General features: G+C 51.7%; 1 protein-coding gene and 1 long non-coding RNA gene across 2 annotated transcripts; one reads left to right on the plus strand and one right to left on the minus strand.

Moving 5' to 3' along the window:
* Nucleotides 1-2,434: 2,434 nt before the first annotated feature.
* Nucleotides 2,435-10,803, minus strand: TRIB1 (tribbles pseudokinase 1). Its single transcript, XM_030303910.1, has 3 exons — nucleotides 9,580-10,803; nucleotides 7,278-7,570; nucleotides 2,435-4,860 (listed from the first exon to the last, which is right to left on the minus strand). The coding sequence occupies exons 1-3, from the start codon at nucleotides 9,937-9,939 to the stop codon at nucleotides 4,395-4,397; spliced, it is 1,119 nt and encodes a 372-aa protein (XP_030159770.1). The 5' UTR covers nucleotides 9,940-10,803; the 3' UTR covers nucleotides 2,435-4,394.
* Nucleotides 10,804-10,991: 188 nt separating this feature from the next.
* LOC115506128 lies at nucleotides 10,992-12,080 on the plus strand. Its single transcript, XR_003966249.1, has 2 exons — nucleotides 10,992-11,191; nucleotides 11,339-12,080. It is a non-coding gene; the product is annotated as an uncharacterized LOC115506128 (long non-coding RNA).
* The last annotated feature ends 10,510 nt before the right edge of the window (nucleotides 12,081-22,590 follow it).

Here is a 22,590-nt window from a genome sequence, read left to right on the forward strand (position 1 = left end):
TCTTTCAAATTAAAAAATACATAAAGATGAGCAAATAAGAACCACAGTGGCAGATCTGCTTCTTCAAAGTCGTACAGCAGAAGGGGTTCAGAGTTAGAACGATACCCCAGTCCCAAGATTTCTGCTTCCCTGCTCATGGTTCCCTGAGCTGTCAGAAGACACCCATGCATCCAACATCCATTCATCCACCTGTCCATCTATGTTGACATTGGACACCTTCCTTGTGGCAAGCACTGCTCTGGGTTCTGGAGAGCCGAGGCTGAACAAGACGGTCACAGTCCCTGACCCCAGGGCGCTTCCCACTCCATGAGCTAGGAGGACTGAGGTGGGGTCATCTGTTTGCCAAGGGTCTACAGTGCCTGGCGCACGGTAGGTACACAGTAAGTGTTTATTGATTTACGTATCTCTCACCTTGTGGGACGCTCCCACCTTTATGACTGATGTGCTGGGTTGTTGTGACGAGACTAGTGGGGTAAAGGCTCAGTATTTGTAACTATCTCAAACCACCTTCTCCACTCATCATTCTACCAGAAGACTTCATGGGACGGTGTGCGGACACAACAACAACAACGTTGAGCAAGGAGTCCAAAGACCCAAGTTCGAGTCCCAGCTCCGAGCTGCTTACTCCTGAGTAACTACTGAAAGGCACTCACGCCTCAGTGTTCTCGTCTACAAAATGGAGCAAATAGTATTTGACTTGCCTATTTCACTCAGCTGCTGGGATTATAAAAGGGGGAAGGGAACTGGGTGGGGGAGGGAAAGAGTAACACTTCTAGAAAGTTCCACTATGAGTAAAAGGTTATGGAGATGTTACTTGAATGATTTGCTCATTCATTGAGAACACAAGGGGAATTACAAATGATCAGCTTCCCAGCCAGTGTTTGCACACTCTTGTTCCAAACTTCTATAATGGGACTGGTTGAAATCGCCCCTGATTTGTCCCTACCTTTGAAGAGATTACATTCATGTATCTGCGGCATCACATGTCACCCCAGCCAATCCTGACCCATGTTTCTCTCCATTCGTTGCATGTAACAACAGTACTCAGAGGTGTTGTAACCTTAATTGCTTGCAAAGTGTTTTGAAATCCTTAGATTAAAAAGCTCAGGGAAGTCCAAAGTATTACCTCTCTCTCTGTGTGCCCAGGGAGCTAGGCCGAGCTTCGTCTGGATTTGTGGGAGCAAGGAGACACGACAATGCAGATTCTGAGGCTCCAGGAACTTTGGGGTTTAAGGGTCCTATTCCTGGGATGGCCCCAGACCAACCCCCAGCTTCCTAAGTTTCTAAGCTACTCAGGCATTTGGCCATTTCCCCCCACCCCGCGCTGCCTCTGATGTGTTTTTTCCATTTCTTTTAAGTTCCTGGGTCACGAGGCCTGAGTTGCATTTACTTTGGTGTCATAGGTCTCCGTTCTTGGGTGATCTCAGCCTGAGTCCTAGAAAAAGGCAATTGTGTCATCTGTAACTTCTGTATGCCTTTCCATTTAAACCTAGAACTCATTTCTTCCATTCTAATTTTTACTGCTAAAAGAGGAGTTACAATTCTGCCCCATGGGAGTGACCCTCGGGAGTGTGGGGGTGGGGGCGGGGCAGGGGTATCCCTTAGGAACTGAAAGGGACAGGGAGACGTTCCTGGGATCCGGGCAGTCTTTTGTGATCTGGATCCGACCGCTGGTTCTGCCACTGTCTTCCTGTTGGGTTTGTGAAAATTCAGAGCTGAACACTTTCGTGTGCATTTTTCTGCAGATTTGTTACACTTTACAACCTAAAGTTTTTTTCTTTTTTAAATCACTCTCGATGCTAATTTATTTCATTTAAAATGGATTCTGATGAACAGTGAAGGTATTAACCTAATAAAAATCCTTTCTCTCTTTGCCTTTGTGTTTCAAAATAATGCCTTTAGTTTTTCCATCCTTTATTTCCATTTTTACACTTACGGTGGGGGGAGGAAATGTCTCAATTAGCCATTTTAACTAAGCCGAATGCCCCAGTGGGGCGGGGAGGCTAGATCCCAGCAGGAAGCTTGGGATGCCCTCAGGGTCACATGAAGACCTCAAAGTTCTGGTGGATTTGCATACACATCTATACTTTTCTAAGTGTCCATAGCTTTCATCAAAAAAAGCCAGAGGGATTCTTCCAACTCAAGCCTTATTTATGTTTGCTCCTCTTTAATGTCTCTCGGCTGTGTCTCAACTCTCAGCCCTCGCCACCCTGATGTCACCAAACTGGCTTCACCCATCAAAGTGAATTTGCCCACTTCAATGGAAAAAGTGAAAGGATTCTACTCTGCCAAAGGTCATACATAATAATCATCTGTTTACTTCTGTGTGTCCCCTGTGATATTCCAAACCCTGCGGCCAGAGACCTTTGCATCCCCAGCATGAAATTGCACAAGGCAAAGGCAGATTGGACTCCCAAGAAATGCACTGCGCCTATTTACGAAACCCGATTTATTAAAATTTCTCTACAAGTCAGAAACGGTCGTCTCACTGTTCACATATATACACATGTACAGGAAGGATCTAGTGTTTCGAGCTTTCCCGGCAGAAGCCCCAGCCAGCCCAGAGTCCTCAGCCGGGTAACGTATCACAGATACAACAGTCGAGCAACCACGAGCGCGTTAGTGCGACAAGAGGCCTCTGCCCTCTCTCTTCTCCGAGTCCCATGATTCTGTCAAGGTAATATTGCCAATAATCATTCACATTTCACGTGGTTTTAGACACGCAGGTTATTCAGACAGACACAGACAACAAACCAAGCCTCAGAGCCAAAACAACAACACATATCGGACAACAGGTATAAAAGGTAGAATATATATACAAAGTACACAGTACGTGAGGTATTGACAACATTCTCACAATGCAGGTTAGTTGTCTGCCTAGGCGGAGCCCTTGAAGATGGCCTGCCTGTCTCTGTGCCATTTCTCAAAATACAGTATGTTCGGTTTACCCGTTTAACCACCTGATTTCAGTACTGAGACATTTACTGATATTTCTTGGGTTCTTGTTTTTTTTTGTTTTTTTTTCGTTTTTAATGCGAGTTGCAGTTTCTCTGTTAAGCAATGTCTTTCGTAGGTAGTGAGTTCCCATCTCTGGAGGCATTCAAACAGATGCTGGATTCCCACCTGAAGGAAGGTTAAGTTGGGGGGGGGGGGGTTCTGCTTTGGGAGATGGCAGAGAGAGGAAAAAAGTTGGACTGGATACTTTGAAAGTCTCTTCCAACTTGAAAGATTTGGGGCTATTTCACTCCAGATGCTGATCATAGAGATGTATTCATAAATCACATCAAATTTAAAATATTAACAACCCATCATGCAAAACTGCAGACGTGACACACAACACCAGGGGCAGACCATATCCATGAAGGGGATGCGTGGGTCTGAGAGTCGTCTAAGACTATCCAAACTCCACTTTCGCCGAAGCACAGAGAGGTTTACCATTTGCTCTTGGGAGAGGCGAGGAGTCTCCCTATCTTTCTTCTCCTAGACAAAATGCTCCACCCTGAGATGGTCTTGGGGAAAAAGGATAAAGGCTGACCCGTTTCAGGGGAACCAACAAAGCTAACGGTTTCCAAGTGCTCAAATTAACGTTAAAAATCTGCAGTCTCTCTGAGCTTAGAGTTCCAAAATAGCCAGGAGTTCGAATCTCTTGTGATACTTCTCCACAGTTAGCTGGTAAGTGCTGACAGCAAAGAAGGGGACGTTTCAAGGTCAGATAGAAGGCATTAGTGCAAATGAGGTCTTGGCAGGAAATGGAGGAGAGTCTGGGTTCGTAGTTCAGGCAGGCTCCTCTGCTCCAAAAACAGTCTGCTCCAAAAATGGAGCAGGGTCATTGGTAACTGTGAGTGTGAAGAAACGGTGTGTGTTAAACCAACCCCCCCCCCAAAAATGAACTTTCCAATAGAGAAGCTGGGGTAGCAAACGTCTAGCTCCCAAAGACAAGTTCAAAGATGGCAGATTCATTGGCCCAAATGATCTGTCACCCTGCTGAAATATGGTTATTGCCCAAAATGCCACTGTGCGACTCACTTCCTCTCCCTTTAAAATGTTGGAGTTCCTTTCACTTGACCACACGCCCCGTAGGATATCCATACTCTCTGCCACCTATGAAGACACAGAACCCACCAGCCCCCACCCCTGCATCTGACAGCGGGACAGTTGCTGACGGTTCATTGAGAAGGGAAACAACTTTGCGGGGCAGCCGGATCAGAGTGTGTGCCGCTCAGATCAATACAGTCACTCATCATAACAAATAAGGGGGGGGGGGGCCCACGTTGAGTTCAGCAGCTACGGTCTTTACGCCATCGCATGTCTGGCTGGCACCACGCCAAAAGGCCTGTCCATCTTTAGAAATGGAAATGCTATGTGTGAGAATTGAGGTTTCTGAGGTTTTGGGATTAGCAGAAGAAGGAACTAATGTCACTGTCTTCCTGGTACTCTGGAACAATCTGGTCTGAAGTTCCTATTTCTGAGTCGACGTATCCAGGTTCCAAGACAGACTCGAACCAGGGATGGAGTAAGATCTCAGGAGCAGTGAGTCTCTCGGAAGGCTCCCGTCTCAGGAGGCTGCGAATGAGGCATCTGGCTTTGGGGGAAATGTGCTCAGGAATGCAGAACTGTCCACGGCGGATTTTGGAGAAGAGGGCACTGGGGTCTGAGTCATGGAAGGGGTATCGTCCCACCAAAAGGGTGTAGAGCATCACCCCCAGGCTCCAAACGTCTGCTGCCTTTCCAGAGTAGGTCCCTGTGGTGTTCAGAATCTCGGGGCTCACATAGGCTGGGCAGCCATGTTTGTCTGACAGAGCGTCGTCTTCTCCCTTGATTATGTGTGTATCTTCTAGACTTTCCAGTCTGAGCTGGCTTCTGCAGGAGAGGAAACAAGCTATTACTTCCAGATCAGCTGCTATGAAAAACAAGGCCTTCTCTATTAACAGTGCCCACAGGCACTAAAGGCAAGGGCCCAAGGAATGCCATTTACCCCTTCATCCAGTAAGCAGTGCCCTGCAACCACCCAGGACTCGGGATTTCACAAACCAATACAGACCGCAATAAACATTTGCAAAGTATCGAGAGAGAGCCTGGGGCGGGAGGGTATGATGCAAAGCCCCAGATACTATTCATTATGCTAGAGCTTAGAAGAGATATCCTAATAGGGTTACACAATTTACAAAGTTCACACTGCAGAAGTGGGAGCCGGTCTCAGGGGAATTGCTAACATTTTCTACACACGGTATCAGGGAAGAACAGTGTATCCCACCTCTTCAGCCCCCCCACCCCACCCCGCCCGGAGCATCCTACAGGCCCATCTTATTCTTATGCCATTAAACTGCCAGGGCTCCATGGGCCCACACTTGGCATCACAGAACATGGGGCCCAAAGTCACTGCTATTATGCACATACGTCACGCTGACAGACACACACAAAGGGAACTCTGTCCACCTGGGCCCAGGCCGCGGTAACTGTGATGAGATAGGGGCCAGGAATGTTAATTACATTTATTGGGGTGTTTAATTGCAAAGAACACTTAGCCTGGGCCGAGAGGTCATGTGAGCAAACACAAGTGGCTAATGGATTTGAAGGTTGCGGGGCCTACAGACATCCGTACATGCGGATGGTACCTCAACACCTAAACAGATTTACTCTACGTGGGGGGTTACCTGTCCAGGTAACAGCTGAAGTCTGAAACATCTTTAATCAGAGGCTCTTACGAAGGTGCGGGTGCCTCCTTATTCAGAACCAGCCACCCACGGTTCACCGATTCCCCCCAAACCCAGAGCCACGTGGGGGGAACCTCTATTATCTGCTGGCAGTTTATGCTCTTTCCTGCTTCTCTGAAATAGCCCTGGTATCAGTCAGTCACTTGTTGTGAAGTCAAATGCAAACATTTGGTACTGGCTAATGGGTCAATTTCTTTTCCTCTCAAAGGTCTGGCTGTTTTTGTTTTTTTTTTTTCCTTCCTGCCTTCCTGTTCCCTGGAGTGTAGTATACATGTGCTAACTTCGGTATGTCCTCAGCCTGACCTCCTCGTCGTTATGTAAAATACCCATTGGTTCTGTAAACGGAAAATATGACTCAACCCGCACTGTCTGCCCCTGATTGGCTGCTGTAGTACTAAAACCCTGCACCTGTGCTGGTTACACGACTAGCGTCAGCCTGCCATTGCTTAACCCTCGGGTTGCCAAACTCCGTGCACATGACATTCGCCTGTGCAATGCAGATTTCAAAAGCTGGTAAGGAGGTGTGTAAGGCATGTTTCAGAAAACACATCAACATATCGAAGGAGCATGTTCCAGGAATTGGAAACTTCTCCATTGCAAACACTTGGCTTTTCTTTGCTAATCGGTGTGTTCCAATAAGTATTGCAAGGTCAGATACAAAGCGATGTTTTATGGCAACTCAACCCCGTAATCTTTCCTACGATCTGGAGGTAAGGGTAAAAGTGCACAAGTGGGGGAAAGCCCCGCATGAAAAGCTACAACAAAATCATGCACACCCCTGGACAATTCTCCAAGGGTACTGCCCTTAACCTCCCCATAAGGGATGTGGCTCACCTCTTACAATCAGGTGAGGTTTATCTCCTGCGGCTTCCTGAATTCCCTGGTCTGAAACCACAAGTCTGAATCTTAGTGTCTCATTATTCTCTTATCAAGCTCATCTTGTCCTTTATGAGGTAAGTCATGATCTATACTTAGCAACCAATTCCAGCCAACTTCCATTTATTATTCAATGTGGCTATTTTCTGAAGATGTATCCAAACAAAAGGTCTAAAAAGTCACCAGAGGATGTAAAGAAAGGATTGGGGGCCAGACTGAAAAGAAACAGGAATATGGTACAGAGGAGGAGGGCACAATTCTGCAAATACAACAGTTTAGCTCTGTGATACTTTCTAGGTACAAAAAAAAAGGCCCCACTTGGTAGAAGCAAGGACTTGAAAACTTCCTTTAGGGGTCCAGGTTGTGACGGGCAGGGTGACATCCGCACCCCAGAAGAACTGACCTTTCTGACAACAATGGGGAATAAACTTGATCCTGGAGTGGAAGTGGGGAGGGCATCCTGTCATCATATGACATCCCACAGAAAGAAGCACCAAGATGTCCCCAGGCCACATCCACGAGAGTGCAGAATAAACCATCCTTGGCCACGGCTCCTCAGGAGAGGACTTCTAAATACTAAGTCTGGGACAACTGAGCCCTTGGCTCTGATTTGAACCAACACTCTGCACCTAACTGCACCTAACTGCGCCCTGAAAGGCCACAGGAGGAGCTGCGGAGGCTGCTCACCTCTCCTCCGTGGAGAAGACAAATTTCCTAAGTTTCAGGTCCCCGAGCACGATGGCCGACTGGTGGCAGTGGGCCACCGCGGACACAATCTGCTTGAAGAGCCGTGCAGCCTCCTCTTCCCGCAGCCTCTTCCGGCTTCGCACATAGGAGTGCATGTCCCCAAAGTCCTTCTCAAAGAAGACGTAGGCCTTGGTTTCCCCGAGGATCACTTCCACGATGCCAGTGATGTTTCTGTGTGATGGCAGCTGGATGTAAGGCCTGATTTTGTCCTGGTAGTGTTTAATGGGAAACACCTGCAGAGAGAAGAGGACCCATTTAGGAGGCTAGGAAAACAGAGGCTGCCGTCTAAATCCCAGGCTGTGCTCGAAAGCAAGGCTCCTTTCATTCCCCCCCCCCCCCCCCCCCCCCAATCTCTGCCACCCCACCTGCCTCTAACACCCCAGACTGGCAACATCTAGGGCTCTGGGCTAGCAAATAACCACTGGATTACAATATGGATGGTTTAAAAGCATCCTTATATGTGTCACCTCCTTTCATGAGGCCATCTGAGGCCATCCGCACAGGAGAGCTAAGCCCTAAAGCCCCAGCCCTCTGTGGCCCTCCCTTGTTTGCAGGAGCCCCCTGGGATCTCCAGGAGCGAAAAAGCAGTCCTTGAAAATGCATGACCTCCTGCAGACCCAAAGTGCTCAGCACAGAGAGCACAGCATGTGGCCAGTCTGCAACCTCCAAGTGGAAGCTTGGAGGGGCTGGGGAACATGAAGATCTGTCATTAGTCAGAAGGAACAGATGACTCGAAGAAAGGCTGTGACAACACAGCCTTAAACAACCTGCCTACAGTCTGACTCAGGTATAAGCGGCCTTGAGTTAAAATTGTCACAGGAGGGGTATGGGATGTTGTCCAAGGTTTTTTCATTTGTTTGTTTATCTCCCCCCCCCTTCCTTGGCCCCACCTTCACCAGGAAAATGGGTAGTATCTCCTCTCAGAAGCTAGCTGGTCTCTTTAAGCGCCTTTTGTTTAGTCCGGTTACTCATATCCTAGACTCAACTGGAAACGGTGACACATGGGCTGTCACCATCTGGATTCAGCTATTATCTGCTCAGAGGAACTGGAAGGGGTTGCACAATGGCCAGACCCACCCCACCTCTGAGGCCTGGCTGCCCTAGCACCAGCTAGAAAAATCTCTCTGCCGCCCCCCTCCCTCACCCCACCCCACCCCACACACATATCTTCCCCTAACCGCTCTGAGCCCGGGGGCCAGAGAAGGAAAGATTTCCCCCCCTTTCCACTGGGCTTGAGATGGCATTTGGAATTTCATTCAGGTCGGACAGTAGGTGGCAGCAGCAAGCCCAGGGAGGGGAAGGCGGGTGGAGTTCAGGTGAGTTGCGGAAAACCCAAGAGCGACTTCAACTGAGGGGTGACCCTATCTTTCGGGGTTGAAAGGGAGCAGCCCGGACGATCCTCGGGGAGGTCCGAGACGGGAGTCAGGCTCGCAAAGGCTGGGCTGCGGGAAATGTTCTGCGTCTATGGGCGCCGGAGGAGCACGCGGGAGGACCCCGTTTCTAGGAGTTCTACCTCCTCCGGAATGGAATCTCTCATATTCAAAAGAAAATCGCTGGCCGGAAAATAAAGACATGAATGGAAGCGAGGGTTCCTAGCTGGTGTGGGCTTTCCAACATTTCCGCGCCAGACAAATCCCCCGCCCAGACTGGAAGGCCATCTCAGACCAATCTCTGGGGTCGGGGTGGGGTGGGGTGGGGAGCGGGGATGAGGTTCTCATCCCCGGGGGTGCGGGTTCAAGCCGGAATCCCCACGACCCGAGCCTGACACGATCCTCCCACTCCCTCACCACCCACAGCTGAGCCCGGGTGCCTTGAAACCCCAGCAAGAGAGCCGCCAGCTGCTCCAAGCTCCAAGGAGGCACCCACTGCGGGGCGTCCTTCCAGGACAAGGGGCGGGGGAAGCGAGGAGAATGAGAGAAGGGGAATGGCATGGCCCTGGAATCCATTTCAATTCCACAACTTATTTGGAACGCCGTGCGCTCAACTGGGCGCTACGGAAAGAACAGAGATAAAGCCACCGAACACCGCACTTCCTCCTGCTCGCAGAGCCCCCATTATACCACCCCGTCCGAAACCCCTCAATCACCCAAAGGGTGAACCTGGCCAAATGCCGCCTACCACGCTCGAGTCACCGCAGGTGGCACCTGAGGCCCCCGGCGCCGGAGGGCGAGACCCCCAAGCACCTTTGCGGGCTACCGCGTTCCCGCACCGCCCCGGCGGGTCCCGACCCGGGGCTGCCTACCTTGCAGCGCAGCTCGCGGCCCGTGTGGATGCACAGCGCCCGGGACACATGCTCGCGCTCCGCCAGGGGCAGCAGCAGGTAGTCGGCGATGCGGCTGGGCCCCGGCGCGCTCCCGGAGCCGCCGCCAGCCCCCGGCGCGGCGGGCGGCGGCTGCGGACTGCAGGGCGAGCCGGGGGGGCTGAGGTAGTCCGGCGGGCTCGAGCACTCGGAGAGGCGCGGGCACTTGGCCGCCACGGCCGCCGCGTCGTCCGCGTCCAGCAGGCGTTTGACCGGGGCGCCCCGGGCGGCCGGGAGCAGCAAGGCCGGGCCGCGGGGCTGCGAGGCGCCGCTCATGGCAGAGCGCACCGGACCGACCCGCATCCCGTCCCGGGCCGGGCCGGCCCCGGCTTTGTATGTCCCGGGATCCGCGCGGAAAGGTGCTGAGGGCTCGGAGCCGGCGCCGCGACCTACTCCAGCCGGCGGGATGGACTTTGCAGACGGAGCTCGGCTCGGCCCCCACGGGGGTCAAGGCAGGAGCCGCTCCCGGGCGCTCGCGTTGCCCGCTGGAAGCACGCCGGCCGCGCGTCCGGGGAGCAGAGGCCGGCTCGGGTCCCGGGAGCCCCGCGGGCACCGGCTTGGGGCGCCTGGCCCCGGGCGGCTGCCGCTATTGTTGTCGAGGCCGCCGACAGTCCCGGAGGCAGAGGAGGCGGCGGCTGGTGTTCCCAACGTCCCGAGCCGCGAGGGCAGGATTCCGCAGGCTCGGTGGAGCGGCGGAGCAAATGCACTTCCCAAAGCCCAAGTCCCGGAGAGAAAGCCGGAGCAACTTTTCCGCGGCGCTCGAGATCCTGCGCGCTCCTGGGCTCCCGGCGTGTGTGTGAGCGAGCGAGACGCGCTCGGAGAGAGTGACTGAGTGTGAGTGAGTGTGTGCGCCGCACGGATCCCGGCCAGTGCACTCCTCCTTCTCCTTTTCCTCCACCTCCTCCGCCTCTCGGTGACTCACGCTGTATACACACACACACTCACAGGCCGGGCTGTGTAAACAGTTGGGAAGCCGGGTTGAGCAATGAGGTGGCTGCGACGACTCGGGCCCTGCCGCCCGGCAAGCAGTCACCGAAGCGGAGGGAGGAGGCTCGGGGGGGGGGGGGGGGGAGGAGGTGGAGCTGGGTCGGCGGGGGCAATGGGGGTGGCCCGAAGGCTGGGGATGCTCCGAGCTGCGCGCGCTCGGGCGCAGGTGGTGTGTCCCGAGCCGGCTGGGACGCGCGCGCACCCCCCGCCCCGGGCTGGGCAGGAGGCGGCGCGCTCCCTCCCGCAGGCCAGCGGCCCAGCTCGAGCTGCAGGGGGAGGGGGCGGAGGAAAAGTTCCCGTGACGTCAGCGTCCCGGGGAAGTGGGCGGGAGGGGCGGGGCCGCGGGGGACGAAGCGACCGCTGATTGGTGCGCGTTCCCCATTCACACCGAGCACAATGGACTATGGGCGCGCGCACCACAGTTCCCTGCACCAGCAGCTCGCTGCAGTCGGACGGTTACGTCGTTCGCTTCAGGGAACCCCCACCGCCCCGCGCCTTGAGACCTCCGATTGGAGCCGTGGGCGCCGCCCAGGCCCCGCTGCAGCCAGAGGAAGGCAGGATAGGAAAGGTGATGAATTCCAGAATCAGTCATTCACCCCCACGCGGTAGTTCCGGGGAAGACCTCTGCGTGGTAGTGGATGTGGCTTTTTTTTTTTTTCCTTTTCCTTCCCCCTCCCAGCTCTAATCCCCAGCGTCTGTTCGCTTCCACAAATAGAACCTTCTGTTGGATGAAATAAAAGCAAACACTGGGCCTTCTGCGCTGCCTCCACCTCCACGCCCCTCCCGCGCCTGCCGCCCTCCCGGATTGCACGGAAATAGCTTCTCCAGGCTCCTGGGCCGCCCCTTCGCGGTGACTAGCAGAAAGAGCTTCCTGAGCCGGGGCCGGTGGGAAACAAAGGATGTGGGGAGCTAGCGGAAGGGGCCCACGTGGCTGCCGCCGGATTCCTGCCCCCTTCCCGGCCTCCGCACGCGGAGCAGGGTCTGGGGCCCGGTGCCAGCCCTGGTTCCGTGGTGGGCGGGTAGGGGAGTAGAAGTCATTCTGGCCACCGACTGTGATACTGCCTACACCAGGACATCCCTGCCAGGTTGTGTGCGTACATTCGTGCAACGTGATTTGGGTGAGCATGAAATGTGTGCCAGACCCTGCACCAAGAAACCTCCTTGAAAAAGGAATTTAAACTCTGTCGTTTCTCTTTCTTGAGAGATCCGGGTCAACTTGGAGTCTCTAGACGTCCGACATAGATAACTCTTATCAGAGAGGCTCTGTACTCACTCCTGCTAAACGCTTAATTTTCTAAAACCAGCTCGAGCCCCAAGGATAAATCCTTTTAATATTAAATCTCCATACATTCAACAAACACTAATTAAGCATCTACTAAGGGCCAGATGCCGGGGATTAGAAGATGAAAATGCAAATAATTGCTAACATTAATAAATGCTAACAATAATTGCTAACATAATGTGTCAGGGACTGTTCTTAGCACTTTATGCATAATCCCTTCGGTTTTACAATCAGCCTGTGGGGTTCTTTTTTGTCCCATTTCAGAGAGAAAGAAACCTGCAGATTTTTAAGTTCCTTGCTGGAGTCCAGTAGGTAGTAAGTGGTGATTTCAGGCTCTGAAGCACTCATGGGGACTCATGGGAGGGATTACAATGTGTTTGGGAGAAAAGAGGACTAGGGAGGAGTCCCATCTAGAGGCAGCATTTGACCTGGGGAATGTGTGGGATTGTGAGATCGTTGCTGTGGGGGGCCGGGGGGTGGGGGTGGGGCAGCAAGCAGCGGGTACGAATGGTGAGTAGTGGGGGACTCAAGGTGGGCTCAGTGAAGCCAAGGGGCTTGCACAGGTGGTGGGAGCTGAGCCTGCAGAAGTCTTGGGGGGCTCCAGTGCCATGCTGAAGAGGTTTGCTTGGTCCTGTGGCCAGGAGAGAGCCTACCTGAGGTTTTCCTTCTTTCGCGTTCATTCTGTGCCAGTATTTAAGATCCACTGAGCTGCCAGCTAGGCACCTGCATTTGGATGGCGAACACCACGTGAGCCATCAGCTTCTTCCTCCAAGGCTACTCTTCCTCATTGCACCTTCTGAGAGAAAGGCATCCCCACCATCCACCCCACCCACCCTCCAGGGCACTCATTTCCCCTCGAATCCGCCCTTTTCCCCCATTCCCCACAGCCAGTCTCTGGGGCCACCCCACACCTCTCAGAGCCGGCCCCTGCTCTCCCCTGTGCAGCTCTCTGGGGCTTCCCCTTGCAAACTCTTCCCAGGCTCTTGCCCACCAGCTTCCAGCCCAGTTTCCCAGTGGGAGGCCCTACCCCTGATGGGGAGATGAGTAGCAGTTACTTCCTCCCTTTCTCTCTGCTCCAGGCACTGGCTATACTTCTGCGGCTCCAGCCCCACCTGGGCAGCCCCTCTGTACGGCTGTTGGGACGTGCCACCAGATTCCGCTTCTGGACTGAAGAATTTATCCGCCCCCTCCTGCCAGGATGCCTTTTGGGACCCGTTTTTGAAAACTGCCTTGACTGAGAAGAGCTACCTTGCCTGGAGGTCTATATCCAGTGGCTGGTGATTATCCAGTGGCTGGAGTACAAAGGTCCGGCCTCCCTGCCCCAACTTGGTTGGACTCTGAAGGGCATCCTAGCTTCAGACCTCCCATTTAGGGTCACCTGAGGCCCTCCTTGAGACTGCACTGAGCCCAGCTTTTCCCTCTGGCCAACCCTGTTCATTCCCTTCCCTTCCAAGAGCATTCCCCAGGAAGGCCACTACATGCTAGCCTCCATGTCTGAGTCTGCTCCTTGGGGACCCCAACCTTGGCACCCCTCCCTCTTCACTCCTGGTTTACTCTAGGGACTCTGGTTCCTGGGATGACACCACTTTTGTCCCTCCAGCCCTAGGGTGGCAGTAGCTTCCTGATGTTGCTGATCTCTGGGTTATCCCGCACCCCCCCTCCCCCCCGCACCTGTACCATGTCGTTCTGTTGCGTTTCTGTTCTTCCAGTACTTTTATAACTAATTCTCCACTGTTAACTTTCTTCATCGAACTTCCTGGCCTGTTTTGTTTCCCCGACCAGACCCTGACTCAGACAAACCCTGTACTTTCCCCACGTCCAGCCCCTCGTCTCCATTCTCACGATCTTTGTTCAGGACCTTCCCCCGGATTTCCTCAGTAAGCTGCCTGCTGGGTCACTGCTTCATCCCGTCAAGAAACAGTGAGCACCCACTCTGCCAGTGCACCCATGAGGTGCCGACGGGGTGGTATGCCGAACAAAATGTGTCCCTTCCCTCCTCACTCCATTCCCTGCACACCTCTCAGAGTACTTTTTTCCTAAAATTGGAATTTGATCATATCAGGCCCAGGCCTAAGGCTTTGCAGGGACCCTCAGATGAAAGCCAGACCACAGTGTGGAAATATAGGCCCCCTCCTTGGCCCCGCTTCCCTTCCCAGCCTCACCTTGTCTCCTTACCTCCCTTCCCCTTGTCAGCTCCTGCCAGGGTCCTAAACATGCCAGGGCAACTCGTACCTCTGCACCTTTGCCTGTACTGTTCCTCTCATTGGAATTCCCTCCACTTCTCCTGCCAATCTGGTGAACTCCTATTCATTCTTCAAAACACCACTCAGATTTCCCCCCCCCCCCCAGCACCACCGTCAGATTTAAATGTCCTCCTGAGTGCTGTTGAGTGTTCCACCTAGCTTTCTTTTAAGGCTCCTTCCACTCAACAGCAGTCCCAGAGGGCAGGGACCATGTTTTATCTGGCAGTATATCTCCGGGCCCTGGCCCAGTGTCCACTGTAAAGGAGAGGCTTCGTAAATGTCAACCAAATAAATGTACTCAAGGGCAGAGCGTCACCCACAGGGTTGGTGAGGAGGGAGAACAGGCATTTGGGCAGATGTGGGGGCTAAGGAGCAGGGCCCAGATAGCAGAGTTCAATGTCCGACCCTGGAAAGCGGCAGGATGTGGGTGGTTGGGGAAAGAAAAAAGGATTTAAGCTTTTGAGGCCTCCTACCTGAATGCCTGGCAGGGGATGGACATGTACACCTGGTAGGGCTGAGATCAGGTCAGCCAACAGCACGAGTGAGCTAAAGTTGTCCTGATCTCATGGCTGGGGCTTCCCCTGCTGGCAAAGTCCGGACTTAACTTCCATCAGACCTTTTTCAGATACTAATTTGAGGAAGCTCATTATAGGGCCTCAGTTATCTTACCTGTGAAATGGCATAATAAACACCTACTTTCCCTCCCCCAGGAGGTTCTTATGGAAACAAACAGGTACCAATATGTGAAAAGTATGTTTGAGGTATGTACCCGTACACAAATGTGATTATCAAGTATGGGTATTCCTTGACCGTTCTCGAACTATGTTCCTTTAGTCAACAAATTTTCATTCATTAAAGACTTGCCATATGCCAGAACTGAAAAAGCCCTTTACTATGAAAATCCAAATTGACAAATACAAATATTTGTAAATGAGGACATAAGGTGTTAATTAGGAAGTAATTCTTCCCATTTTATAAAATGACACCATTTTATATGACACCATTAGCAAGCTCCTTTGGTGCATTTTTAAAATAATTTTTTAAAATTTATTTTGAGATAGAGAGCATGAACAGGGGAGGGGCAGAGAAAGAAGGAGAGAGAGGATCCCAAGCAGGCTCCCCGCTGTCAGTGCAGAGCCCAATGCGGGGCTGGAACTCACGAACTGTGAGACCATGATCTGAGCTGAAATCAAGAGTCGGATGCTTAACCTACTGAACCACCCAGGCGCCCCTCCTTTGGTGTATTTTTTATGTGGCTTGGTAAAAATGTAGGAACCTGGAAGCAAGAATCCCAAGGTTTGATGTGGGGCTCAAACCCATCAACTGTGAGACCATGACCTGAGCTGAAATCAAGAGTCAGAAGCTGGGCCACCTGGGTGGCTCGGTGAGGCCTCTGACTTCGGCTCAGGCCATGATCTCATGGCTCGTGGGTTCGAGCCCCAGGTCGGCTTCTGTGCTGACAGCTCAGGACCTGGAACCTGCTTTGGATTCTGTGTCTCCCTCTCTCTCTGCCCCTCCCACACTCAGGCTCTCTCTCTCTCTCTCTCTCTCTCTCTCAGAAATAAATAAACATTTTCTAAAAAAAAGTCAGAAGCTTAACTGACTGAGCCACCCCGGCACCCCTCCTTTGGTGTATGTCTTATGTGGCTTGGTAAAAAATGTCGGAAACAAGAATCATGGCCATCCATGTGTATGTGCATGTACCCATCCCTGGCCTCAGCACGATGCTGAACTGACGCTGGGTGCTCGGGACATGTTGAACTGGGGAAAAAATTGACTTACCTCCAACTTTTCAGGAACTCACATATTATGTAATATGAAGAAAACCTGTATTGATTTTTCTAGACAAGGTTGGGCTTCTCATAAGCTCAGGCTTGGTTCGTTTTCATTCATGCCCAGGTAAGTGCTTGGCAGCTACATTTGGAAGGTGCTAAGCATTCTGCCCACTCTCGAATGCTAGGAAATTCTTGGAGCTGAGATTCCCTGCTTCATGGTACATGAGGCTTCACAGCCACATACAGGATCCAGTATGCTCCCACCCGAACTCCTCAGCAAATGAACAACAACAAAAAAAATCAGGACACATCCAAGGAAGACAATAGTGTTCAAGACGAGGTCCCAAAAGCCGGGAAAAAAATACACACTTACTGAGTTTCCTCGCTATGCTAGACCTTGACCTAGTCTCTTTGTTTAACATTCAAATTAATCTCTGCCATTAACTCCCAGTATGAATTTGGGCGAGTCACTTCCCCTCTTTGGACCTCACTTTTCTCCTTTTTTTGCACAAAGATACGAACTGGTGGTTTTCAAACTGGGTTCCTTGGAACCTGAGGGCTCCATGTTGGCACCTTAGGAAGACAACAGGAGGCCAGCGTGGGATTCCAGGCTTTATCAGATGTTCTGCATCATGCTTCTTCTGTACGATCTTGTTTTGAGAAAAGTTTTCCACTGCTTTAGAGAAAATAAGTTTGAAAATCACTGGTCCGATGATCTCTGAGGCCTCACCCATCTCTAACACTGATTCTTTTATTTACCGTCAGGAGTCACAGGCCAGGAGCTCCCAGGCCAGATCCAATCTGCGAGGCCACTGCAGGAGTGAGGCATGCCCTGTCTAATTCACCGTAGTCCTGACTGCTCCTTTTTGTGGGACACCTGTCACCTCACACATTAGCAACCCGGCCCCTGGAGGTCTTTGAGTTTGCTTCTGCAGAAATGCTCCCTTGACAGCCTCTTCCATGAGACACACACACACACACACACACACACAGAGATAGCAGAAAAGAGAGAGGATCAGAACCTGGAAAACAGACAACCCCAATCTAGACGGAGTGGGATGGTCTAGTTATGATGGCTGCCCTTCTCTCTTCACAGAAGACCGCTGTGGCAGTTTTAAAATTATCACTGCTGGGCGCCTGGGTGGCTCAGTCGGTTAAGCGCCCGACTTTGGCTCAGATCATGATCTCGCAGTTTGTGAGTTCAGCCCCGCGTCGGGCTCTATGCTGACAGCTCGGAGCCTGGAGCCTGCTTCAGATTCTATGTCTCCCTCTCTCTCTGCCCCTCCCCTGCTTGCGCTCTCTCTGTCTGAAAAATAAGTAAACATTAAAAAAAAATTTTTTTTTTTAAATATCACTGCAACTTCTCTTCCACTTTTCCCCTTGAGAGGCAGGGAGTCTCAGATCTGGGCATGTTCGTGACTGCTTTGACCAATCAAGTACAGCAAAAATGCCTCTCTGAGACTTCTACTAAAAGGGCATATGTGGCACCTGCTTTGTTCACGGGGACACATGTTCACTGGAGCCCTGTGTGGCAGGTAAGAATTCTGTCCACCCTGAGGACACAGTGCTGGAGAGGCCACAGGTAGGCCTTCCAGAGACCCTTCAGAGGATCTCTGGACACGGTGGAACCGGTCCCACAGCCGTCCCAGCCCAGGTGCCAGACAGGTGAGTGAGGAAGCCATCTTGAGAATGATCCTTCAGCCCCAGCCATCCCTGCCTTCCCAGCTGAGGCGCCCAGAACGAACCCAGAACAAACGAGAGCCATCCCCACCGTGCCCTTTCTGAACTCTTGATCTACAGAATTGTTAACCCGCTTAGTTTTAGCGTGGTTCGTCACACAGCAATAGATAACTGAAGCAACATTCTGGAACCATTCTGGATAAATCAGGAGGTCTATCAGGCAGGGCCCCACCAGCCCATAGGACACCTTTAGACGCTAACTAGAAAAGGGTACCCTGTCCTCTGCGTGGGTACCACCCCACACTGGGGCAGAGGGCTCAGCCAGCAGAGTGCAGCCTGGATTTCCCAATCATGTGCCCCTGCTGACCAGAGACATCTTCTTCTGTTCTGCCAGGATAGCATGAGCTATGCTGATCGGAAGGGACGCGTTTTCTAAACGCTCATAATTGCCCCATAGTCCCCTTGAGTATCTCCCAGGATTTGCGGAGGCTCCCGTGCTCACACCTTACTATCTCTGCCTCACCAGTGAATCATCTCAACACATAAAGCATTCATTTAAAATACATATTAAAATATGTATACAAATATGTATATTAAAATATTCACACGCACGCACAAACACACACATACATATCCTACAGGCTGCTTTTTCTCTTTTCTTATTAAAAAAGGTCCTACCCTGGGGTGCCTGGGTGGCTCCGTCGGTTGAACATCTGACTTCAGCTCAGGTCATGATCTCACAGTCCATGAGTTCGAGCCCCGCGTTGAGGTCTGTGCTGACGGCTCAGAGCCTGGAGCCTGTTTCAGATTCTGTGTCTCCCTCTCTCTCTGCCCCTCCCCTGCTCATACTCTGTCTCTCTCTGTCTCAAAAATAAATAAAAACATTAAACAAATTTTTTTAAATAAATAAATAAATAAAATAAAAAAGGTCCTACCCTACCGTGATCTAATCTGAGGTCTGCAGGCTATTTTGAAGTAATTCATCTTGTCTCTTCGAACATACCATTTTCCCTCACTCAGCGTGAACTAGCCTATAGTGGCAGCTGGCCAAGCTCGTCTCGCTTCATTCTCGAAGGAAGCCAGCTCCATGCATGGGACTATTTGGGCTCTGGGTTTGGGTTTCCTTTTATTTTATTTTTAAAAATGTTTATTTATTTTTCAGAGAGAGAGTGCACACATGTGTGGAGGAGGGGCATTGAGAGGAGGACAGGGGATCCGAAACAGGCTCTGCGCTGACAGCACAGAGCCCGATGTGGGGCTCAAACTCACAAACCCCAAGATCATGACCGGAGCTGAAGTTGGATGCTTAACCGACTGAGCCACCCAGGAGCCCCATGGGCTTTCCATTAAAAGGAAGGAAGGAAGGAAGGAAGGAAGGAAGGGGAAGGAAGGAAGGGGAAGGAAGGAAGGAAAGAAAGGAAGAAAGAAGAAAGAAAGAAAAAGAAAAAGGAAGGAAGGAAAGAAAGGAAGAAATAAAGAAAGGAAGGAAGAAAAAAAAAAAAGAAAAAAAAAGAAAAAGAAAAGAAAAGAAAAGAAAAGAAAAGAAAAGAAAAGAAAAGAAAAGAAAAGAAACAAACAAATCTCTGGATGTGTGCCTCTTCTACAGATTCCTGAGGATGAAGTGGGCTGGGGGCACAGCACTTCGGTCACCAATTGCTGTGTGCACACATCTCCACATGCAAGTTCATGAGAATTACAGAGGGTGTGGGAAGGCCCTGTCAGCAGGGTGGCAGGGAGGCCATGCGGGGGGCGGGGGGGGGTGGCGCAGCTCTCCCTCATGGCTCTGGATCCCCCTGCTCTCAGCATGGAGGTTTCTTCCCCTCCGCAGGCCCAGCAGGGGCAGCTGACAAGGGGTTTGCACAGACACTACAACTCACTTTACACGAACCTGGCAGACCAAAGCCTGGCTTTCTGTGAAAGATTGCTGAGGGGTAGGTGTCCACATAGCCTGTGGGTTCAGGCAACCCCCTTCCTTGGGAGAATGTCGGCTCAGAGATCATTTGCTTTGTTGGCGAAGGGAACCCGCCTCTGCTGATGATACCCGCTCTATGTCACTCACATGCTTTGCATACATTCTCTCCATCCTCACAACAGTCCTGCAAATAGATATTATCTCCATTTGCCAGCTGAGGAAAGAGAGGATCAGAGAAGCTGAGTAACTTGCCCAAGGCCACACAGGTAGAAAGGTGGGAGCCAAGATTCAAACCCGTGTCCGGGCATTTGTGCTCCCCTGGTTCCTTCTCTCCACCTCCTTCCTCAGGTGCTTTGCCACTTGCTCTTTCTGTCTCTTATTCCTTCTCTTTAAGAAACTACAGAGTTACGTGCCTCTGCTTAAACTATGGGGTGAGATTACATGAGGCCTCACGTGTAGGTTTGAGGGGGGTGCCTTGCATAGCTCATGTAAAACACAATTCAATTTCTCAAAACTTGTTCTGAGACCTTCGAAGAACACTCCTGTTTTGTACATTGAGACGAACTTGGACTGGGGCTCTGGAAGGGGTCTTTATCGATGGCCAGAGTCATTCATCAGTGGGCCCACATTTACCCAGCTCCTGCCAGGTGCCCAGCATCATGTTAGACATCCGAAGTATGGAGCCACCCTGTCCCCAGTGAACTCCCGGCAGAATAGGGAAGGAGGCCGTGTTACACAGCCCTGAACACGAGCAGAATGAAGTGAATACGAGGAGAGGGACATGCAGGAAGGAGAGGTCAGTTCTGCAAGAAGGCCCCGCACAGGCCAGACTCTGGAAGCCGAGTTGTCCTGGTAGAGTGTGGACCCGCGGCAGAGGCAGATTCCCTGGAGCAGGGTTCCCGGAACTCGGTGCTTGGTGAGAATGACGTTGATAAAGGCAGGCATCCAGAGGCTAGGATGTGTGCATCGGCAGATCAGTGAAAACATTCTCTTCACCTAGATGAGCCGCCCACAGGAAGCCACATTATCGGAAAGCTGCGTGCACTAGTGGAATCCACAAAGGGGACTTGGCAGATATTAAGAAGTCTATTTCAGGCCCGCAGCCTGAGGCCATCTCTGACCCCAAAGGGAAAGTCTTCTGCAGGAAACGTTTGTCATCAGGTTTGCTCTGGCAAAACTCCCTCCACCCTTACGGAGCAGGGTTGCTAGTCAGGGCAAAGCTCTGCCGCTGTGACAAAGACAGCCCGAAGACAGTGGTTTAAAGAACACAGAGTCTGTTCCGATTCTGTGTCTCCCTCTCTCTCTGCCCCTCCTCCGTTCATGCTCTGTCTCTCTCTGTCCCAAAAATAAATAAACGTTGAAAAAAAAAATTAAAAAAAAAAAAAAAGAGAAAAAGGGGCGCCTGGGTGGCGCAGTCGGTTAAGCGTCCGACTTCAGCCAGGTCACGATCTCGCGGTCCGTGAGTTCGAGCCCCGCGTCGGGCTCTGTGCTGACAGCTCAGAGCCTGGAGCCTGCATGGAATTCTGTGTCTCCCTCTCTCTCTGCTCCTCCCCTGCTCACACACTCTCTCTCTCTCTCTCAAAAAATAAATAAACATTAAAAAAAAGAACACAGAATCTGTGTCTCTCCCCTGTAACTTCCGGAGGTGACTCTTCCTGACTGACAGAATTTAGGGACACGAGTTGTCTCCATGTTGGAGTTCCTGGTCTCGGCCGCATCAGTTTCCAGCTGGCTGGAAGAAGGCAAGAGCGTGAAGGGGGCACACCCACGTCAGCCTGGGAATGACGCACGTGCCCTCCGCTCGTCTGCACATTCCATTCGTGAGAATTTGGTCACACAGTCAACCCAACTTCCGGAGAAGCCGGGAAATGTGTCCCGCCACCCGCACAGGTGGATGGAAAGATGAGGTATGTAGGTGGACCCCTGACCATCTCTGCTTCAAATGGAGACCGGGATGTTTCAGGATGATTTAATTTATATCCTCTTAAACCCAAAGGACAACTGTGGGCCGACTCCAGGGTTGACTGGTTCACCAGCACAACCACCATGGGGCGCTCCCTGTCCCTATCCTCTCCACCCGCAGGCTGGCCTCCGCATGGCTGCAGCAGGTTCCCATATCACATCCCAGTGTGACAATTTTCAAAGGGAGACAATTGTGCTATCAACCCAGTGCTATCCTTTAGGAGGAAGGAGACTTTCCTCAGAGGCCCCTACTCCACCCCTTCTCCATCCTCTCTTACTATTGGCCAGACACGGGTCACATGCCCATGTCTTGACCAGTCATTGAGGTTACCGGCCGATTTGTGCTACCTCCAAAAGCATATGCTGAAATCATAACTCCCAGTACGTAAGACTGGGACTGTATTTGGAGATAGGGCCTTCAGAGAGGTACCTAAGTGAACACGAGGTCGTATGGGTGGGCCCTAATCCAATATGGCCGGCGTCTTTTAGGAGGAGGAGATTAGCACACGGATAACAAACATGGCAAGAGACAACCGTGTGAGGACATGGTGACCACCTGGAGGCCAAGGAGAAGTCGCAAAAGAAACCAGCCATGCTGACACTTCCATCTTGGACTTCTGGCCTCCAGAACCGTAAGAAAATGGTCCACCAGTCCACTGGTGGGGCGCCCAGCTACACGGGGGAGGGAAGTCAGGGTTCTGTGGAAGGAAGTCGGCAGGATGGGTACCCAGGCAGCGATGCGGGTGATAGATGCTATGGTTCCCTTCACCCCATCGGTGCTGCTTGAAGCTTCTTCTCTGACCAGCTCCCTTTCTGCTCACTCCAGCCCGTTCCTATCGTTCTCCAAATAGACCTCAGGCCAACTATTTGCCCACCGAAGTACCTTCACTCTCCAGTTCACCTTGCTAGGAACTGGGGGTTGCATGGTCTCTTCTCTGGTTTCCACCACTGAAGACCAACCCTGCTTTAATTCTTTTTTTTTTTTAACATTTTTTAAAGTTTTATTTTTTTTATTTTGAGAGAGAGAGAGGAGTGGAGAGAGGGAGAGAGAGGGCGAGGGAGAGGGAGAGAATACCAAGCAGGCTCTGCACTCTCAGAGCAGAGCTCTACTCG

Source organism: Lynx canadensis, chromosome F2 (genome assembly GCF_007474595.2).
Source record: "Lynx canadensis isolate LIC74 chromosome F2, mLynCan4.pri.v2, whole genome shotgun sequence".
Classification (NCBI taxonomy): Eukaryota; Metazoa; Chordata; class Mammalia; order Carnivora; family Felidae; genus Lynx; species Lynx canadensis.

Excerpts from the sequence above, each read along its gene's own strand:
- TRIB1 (XM_030303910.1), bottom strand. The coding sequence starts at position 9,939 with ATGCGGGTCGGTCCGGTGCGCTCTGCCATGAGCGGCGCCTCGCAGCCC. Across the intron at positions 7,571-9,579 it reads GCCGCGAGCTGCGCTGCAAG|GTGTTTCCCATTAAACACTA; the intron begins GTAGGCAGCCCC and ends TTCTCTCTGCAG. Across the intron at positions 4,861-7,277 it reads GTCTTCTCCACGGAGGAGAG|AAGCCAGCTCAGACTGGAAA; the intron begins GTGAGCAGCCTC and ends CCTCTCCTGCAG.